Source organism: Prionailurus bengalensis, chromosome X, assembly GCF_016509475.1.
Source record: "Prionailurus bengalensis isolate Pbe53 chromosome X, Fcat_Pben_1.1_paternal_pri, whole genome shotgun sequence".
Classification (NCBI taxonomy): Eukaryota; Metazoa; Chordata; class Mammalia; order Carnivora; family Felidae; genus Prionailurus; species Prionailurus bengalensis.
The window spans coordinates 98,909,338-98,916,037 of record NC_057361.1 but is presented as its reverse complement, the minus strand read 5'-3'; the positions used below and the strand labels follow the sequence as shown (position 1 = coordinate 98,916,037).

At 46.0% G+C, this 6,700-nt stretch overlaps 2 protein-coding genes across 2 annotated transcripts; one reads left to right on the top strand and one right to left on the bottom strand.

Moving 5' to 3' along the window:
- Positions 1 to 1,225: 1,225 nt before the first annotated feature.
- On the bottom strand, positions 1,226 to 5,303 carry NDUFA1 (NADH:ubiquinone oxidoreductase subunit A1). The gene is made up of 3 exons (XM_043569678.1): positions 5,197 to 5,303; positions 3,910 to 3,999; positions 1,226 to 1,357 (listed from the first exon to the last, which is right to left on the bottom strand). The coding sequence occupies exons 1-3, from the start codon at positions 5,296 to 5,298 to the stop codon at positions 1,337 to 1,339; spliced, it is 213 nt and encodes a 70-aa protein (XP_043425613.1). The 5' UTR covers positions 5,299 to 5,303; the 3' UTR covers positions 1,226 to 1,336.
- Positions 5,304 to 5,611: 308 nt separating this feature from the next.
- Positions 5,612 to 6,700, top strand: RNF113A (ring finger protein 113A). Its single transcript, XM_043569677.1, has one exon. It carries the CDS (start codon positions 5,612 to 5,614, stop codon positions 6,641 to 6,643), a length of 1,032 nt encoding a protein of 343 aa, XP_043425612.1. The 3' UTR covers positions 6,644 to 6,700.

Sequence of the window (6,700 nt, the reverse complement as noted above, 5' to 3'; positions counted from 1 at the left end):
GAGACTTAGCGATGGATTTAGTAATGCTGTCAAGGTCTTCTACATCCCCATCCTTACTCCCTGCCTCTTCCGTCCCAGAGATGGTTTTCATGACAGTCAACAAAGTGAGGCCTGTGTGGTGCTAAATGCGGACTAGAGGTTGCATGAAGTGTGTCATCGGGGCCGTGGCTTTCCTTGAACAGTTTCTCATCCCCGGGCAGCACAATAGAGAATAACGCTCGAAGCATGAACGCCGCCACCTGCTTCCTCCGTAAGCCCTGCCCGGCGGCAGGAGTTCAATGGAAAGCGCACAGTGCGACAGCGGGCCAGGTCATGTCAGACGTTAAGATGAAGAAGAGAACAGGTCCTGTGGCCGCCTTGGGGGTTGATCTACACACACATCTACACACACGGGGCAGCACCATGTCTCTAGGGGTTACAGCTTTTCAGATTATCTGCTTACCTTTAGTGGTGAACGTGCAAGTGTTTATTTCAAGCAGTCAGTGTACTCATTTTATTAGAATGACGAGTCTTGCCGCTGCTCCCCACTAAGACGGCAATCGGCACTTGAGTGAATCCTATGTGTCAGATGCAGAGTGCATGGAAGTTCAAGGTGCAAGCTCAGCTTTAAAAACATCCTACCCGGGGGCGCCTGGCCGGCTCTGTAGGAAGAGCATGCGACCCTTGATCTCAGGGTTCTGAGTTCAAGGCCCATGTCGGGTGTAGAGATCACTAAACACTTTAAACTTCATATAAAAGCATTCTACCTGGAACTTAACACAATAGGAATCACCCAGAAAAGGAACTAGAAAGGAACTATATTTTACTAGCAACCGCTGAAGGAATGAGGTCTTTGTTCATGTATTCCTATCTACTCCAATAGTAACTACCATTTATGACACATTAGGCACTGACAGGTGCTTGGTGCACATTACATCTATCATTTTAAGCCTCAGCTGCCTTCTACTTTTTTTTTAAGAGGAAAGATCCTTTTTTTTTTAAGTTTATTTATTTTGAGAGAGAGAGAGAGACAGAGCGAGCAGGGGAGGGACAGAGAGAGAGAGAATCCCAAGCAGGCTCTGTGCTGTCAGCGCAGAGCCTGACATGGGGCTCAATCTCATGAACTGTGAGATCACGGACTGAGCCACCCAACGCCCCTGGTTTTTTTTAAAGTGATAAAGCTACACTGGGTAGATTGCTTGAGATTGTTTAGTACTATTAAAAAAAAAAAGTAAAGAAAGCCTTCGGTTTCGCTTTTTTGTTTTTATTATGTACTACATTGATAGACTGCATAACCTTCTAGAAAGGGCAGATGAGCATAACTGAGTTAATCTTCATCGGTCAGGAAAAGGCTTCTTTAATCAATATTTTCCAAACCCTGAAAAACAGTATAAAAAGGAAAATGTGAGAATTCTCTTCCCACCAAAGATGTGCATGTACTGGCATACATCAGAGATCTTGAAGGTCTGGTTCCGGACCACGTCAGTAAAGTCAGTCAAATAAATTTTTTGGTTGCCCAGTGCATATAAAAATTATGTTCACACTATACTGTAGTCTCAACTGTGCAATAGCATTAGGTCTAAAAAAACAGTGTACAAACCTTAATTTTAAAGTACTTTAGTGCTAAAAAATGTTTTCTTAAAAATAAAAAGTACTTTAGTGCTAAAAAATGCAACCATCACCTGAATTTTCAGTGAGTCATAAGCACTGATCACAGATCACTGTAACAAATATATTCATAATGACAAGTTTGAAATATTTCGAAAATTACCAACATGTGATACAGAGACACGAACTGAGCAGATGCTGTTGGAAAAATAGCGCTGACGGACTTGCTCGATGCAGGGCCGCCCCAACCCTTCAATTTGTAAAAAAGCACAGTACTGTATCGATAAGTGCAATAAAATGAGGTATGCCTGTACCCTTACTTCCAGTGTCCCCCAATGGCATTTTATTAAAGAAAGTACTTGCACATCCGTATTTCTCTAACTGCAACAATAAAGTGAACTGAATGTTATAATCACTAAAGTAAAAAGAGTAAGCTATAAGGATGTCTAGTTTTCATTTTCTGACAGCAGCAAACATATCACTTTATATGAAAAGACCCCGCCCCCCCCAACCCACCCCATCAGAACTAAAGTCAAGCAACTATTTACCATCTGGATCCTTCAGAGAGTCAGAGGACAGTAAGGTAAAACCATTAAAAAAAAATAACAGCCAACGTGAGGAAAATACTGTCAACTTCATTCTACTTTTTTACACGTGGACAAATGGAGACTGCTTAAAAGTCTCTTGCTTAAGTCAGTTAAGAAAGTGGCAGAGCCAGAATTCAAGGTCAGGGACCCCACCTCCAGAACTCTTGGCTCTGTTAGCAAGACACTGTTTATTCAGAAGACCCACTCTTTCTAACTTAGCTCACAACCAAATACCTCAGAAACCATAGAATAAAAGATTAATCAGTGATGACATTTCTTCCAAGTGTTAAAATAACACAGTCCAGGTATCTTGTTTACTATTGCGGGAAGAATCACCTTGCGAGAAATAAAAACTGCACGGCCCAGGGAGCCACCCTGTAGAAATTCTAATTAGGAATCTTCATTTTATCTCCTACGCCAACTGATTGTGATGGTTATTGGACCGTGCTTTGAGAAATACCGCTTTAGTTGAGTAGAGATCGATCGTCACGTTCATTACATGAGATTCTCAAATAGCACTATACTGACAGGCAGATCACCTAGCTTGAGTCCTTAGAGTGTTATTTATAGTCACCGACCCTGTTTTCTCATCTATAAAATGAAACTAATATTAACCTGGGTTCACTGTGAAGAATAAACGAGCCAGGAGAGAATGTTAAAAAGTAACTACAATTTTTTAAAAGAATAATGGGAGATGAACTCCTACAAGATGTAGGAATATACTATTCGGTTTATCAGATTAAAATGCTATTGCTTGGCCATTCTGTATCTACAAAAAACTGCAATTCCATAGGATTCGATCAAATTTAAAATTAGAGTAATTCTTTAACCTATGGCATTGGGTGCAGGAACTGGCAAACTAATGGAGTACGGAAGAGTGTATTTGTGAAACAGGACCATGTGTACATGGTTTTAGAATTTAGTTTATTAGAATGGTATTTCAAATTAAAAAATGGACTGTTCAGGGCACCTGGGTGGCTCAGCCAGTTAAGCCGCCAACTTCGGCTCAGGTCATGATCTCACAGGTTTGTGAGTTCGAGCCCGGTATCTGGCTCTGTGCTGACAGCTCGGAGCCTGGGGCCTGCTTTGGATTCTGCGTCTCCCTCTCTCTCTCTGCCCCTGCCCTGCTCATGCCCTATCTCTCTGTCTCTCAAAAATAAATGTTAAAAAAAAAATGGACTGTTCTACAAATGGACAATTGTGACAACTGGCTATCCCTTGGAAAAAAGTACAGTTAAAATCTGATTTCACATTATACCCCCAAATGACCTGTAGATGGGTCAAAGCACTAAATGTAAAAAAAAAAAAAAAAATATATATATATATATATATATATATATATATATACATATATAAATATATTTTTGGGGGGAGGAATTGTTAAAATATATAAATAATCTTGGGTAGGAGAGTCATTTGTGAGCCAAAATCCAGAATGACAAAATATGATAAACTGAACACCAAAATTAAAACCTATCTGATGAAAGACATCATAAAGTGAAGAAGCCAGACTGGGGAAAATATCTACCACATATGCAACAGACAAAAGATTAATAGCCATTACATGTAAATAACATATATGTGTAGGTGCGCGTATAAAAAGAACAAGCAAAGGGCACAGGCAGACAATCCACAGAATAAAAGACACAAAGGAAATTAGCACTGTGAGACATTTGGCAAAACATTACTAGAACCCATCTCAACTGACACATGGCTAGCATCAGAGCTATCTTACCTTTGACACATAGTAACGATTAACTCCAGAGATGCGCCTGTCTCTTTGCATCAAACTCCACTGATACCGATAATAGGCAACCCTTTTTTCCTACAATTAAAAGAAAGTATTATTGCACAATGTTTATGAAAATGAATGACCCAAGAGAGGGCTATCGGAACTTAAAAGTGACATTCTAGAAAAGGAATCATCACTGAAACAAAAACCAAATCGATACTAAGACGGGATCCTAAATAAAATCGGATCATTAAACTTCATAATTAAGATGGTAACCATGAGTTCTTACCCTTTATATTTTAACCAGCATCTGGTTTTTTTCCCCTTTCCTCCTTCCCCTCGCCCCGCCCCCACCCCCTGCTTTTTTTTTTTTTTTTTTTTTTTTTTTAGACACCTGACTAGTCGTTTCCTTTTGGGACCCTAATGAGAGGAAACAACAGCGGCAGATCACACGTGAAGAAAAGTCACAAAACCAGAAAGCAAACACATTTATACCCTGCACTCTAGAGATAACGTGAACGAGTAGAAGAAGAAAATTACAACCCTGATGTGAAAAGCAGGATCTTGCGGTAAATACCTAGAGGCTTGGGGGGAAAGGTGGGGGATAAAAAAATGTCAAGGGAAAAACCTAACTACGGGTAGGGAGGTAAAAAACCGTGAAGCGGGGCGCCTGGGTGGCGCAGTCGGTTAAGCGTCCGACTTCAGCCAGGTCACGATCTCGGGGTCCGTGAGTTCGAGCCCCGCGTCAGGCTCTGGGCTGATGGCTCAGAGCCTGGAGCCTGTTTCCGATTCTGTGTCTCCCTCTGTCTCTGCCCCTCCCCCATTCATGCTTTGTCTCTCTCTGTCCCAAAAATAAATAAACGTTGAAAAAAAAAATTAAAAAAAAAAAAAAAACCGTGAAGCTACCAGGATGCGGATGCGAGAAATTTAAAAAACAAAAACAAAAAACCATCCAGCAAGAAAGATCAGAGATCCGAGGAAGTGGAGGCAAGACTAGACTGACGCCCAGGAGTTCGGACCTACCTTCTAATCTACCTTTCCAGCCCCCGAACCCACTCTGCCCTCTAGCCCACTCTTCGCACGACAACTAGCTGCTCCTTGCTAGAGGAGGATGTGGTTTCCGTCGGGTTTCGTTCCGCAAGCCTCCGCTTGCAGGCAACACTAAGAAAGGGGAGGGCCGCCCCTGGCGTTCCCCAGCCCAGAGAGGCTCCGCGCCCCAACGGCCTCCCGCCGCCCGTTTTGTAACGCCAGTCCACGGAGTCAGCCGTCGCGCCGGAGAGGCCGCCTTACCTTGCCCCCGTTACAGAACCTGTGGATGTGCGCAGTGGCTATGCCGGGGATGACCAAGCACACGGCCATGACGCCGAGGCCGGGCAGAATCTCGAACCACATCGCGCCGCGGCTGCCAGGACCGAGCCCCTCCTTCCCAGCCCCCGAAAGGTGACCCGGCCTCGGACCCTTCCCGGTAGGCTCCGCGGCAAGCTGCGAGCGGGGCGGGGCCGCACACGCCTCCGGAGGAAACGACGGAGGCCGACGGGGCTCAGGGGTGGCGCGCGCTCGCCCCCTCGCCCCCTAGCGCTCCCGCAGTCGGCTTTGGGCCGCCCGGTTGGCTCCGACTGGCGGCCGGGCGCGCGACGTACGATGACGTGAAGAGGCCCCGCGCGGCCGAGCACGCCATAGCCGTTCCGGAGCTCGGGACTCTAAAATGGCAGAGCAACTTTCGCCGGGAAAGACCACGGACCAGGTGTGCACCTTCCTCTTCAAAAAGCCCGGTGCACGAAAAGGGGCTGCAGGCCGCAGAAAGCGCCCGGTCTGCGACAAGGAGTCCGGAGACAGCAGCGGCAGCAGCGACGAAGGCAACACAGTGGTTCGCCCGGAAAAGAAGCGGGCGATCCACAACCCGATGATACAGAAGACTCGTGGCAGTGGTAAACAGAAGGAGGCTTACGGCGACTTGAGCAGCGAGGAGGAGGCGACCGAGCCCGAGAGCCTTGGCGTGGTGTACAAGTCCACCCGCTCGGCCAAGCCCGTGGGACCAGAGGATATGGGCGCGACTGCGGTCTACGAGCTAGACACAGAGAAGGAGCGTGACGCGCAAGCCATCTTTGAGCGCAGCCAGAAGATCCAGGAGGAGCTGAGGGGCAAGGAAGATGACAAGATCTATCGGGGGATCAATAATTATCAGAAATACATGAAGCCCAAGGATACGTCTATGGGCAATGCTTCCTCCGGGATGGTGAGGAAGGGCCCCATCCGAGCTCCCGAGCATCTACGCGCCACCGTGCGCTGGGATTACCAGCCCGACATTTGCAAAGACTACAAGGAGACTGGCTTTTGCGGCTTCGGAGACAGCTGCAAGTTCCTCCATGACCGTTCAGATTACAAGCATGGGTGGCAGATCGAACGTGAGCTTGATGAGGGTCGCTATGGCGTCTATGAGGATGAAAACTATGAAGTGGGAAGCGATGATGAGGAAATACCATTCAAGTGTTTCATCTGTCGCCAGACCTTCCAGAATCCAGTTGTCACCAAGTGCAGGCATTATTTCTGTGAGAGCTGTGCGCTGCAGCATTTCCGCACCACCCCTCGCTGCTATGTCTGTGACCAGCAGACCAATGGCGTCTTCAATCCTGCGAAAGAATTGATTGCTAAGTTGGAGAAGCACCGAGCTGCGGAAGTGGGTGGTGCTTCCGATTTCCCAGAAGACCCCGATGAGAGTCCAAACCCCATCACTTAGTTTTCCTATTATTCTCATACCTCAAAATAAATACTTTTGTTGTTTTGGAAAGCGTAA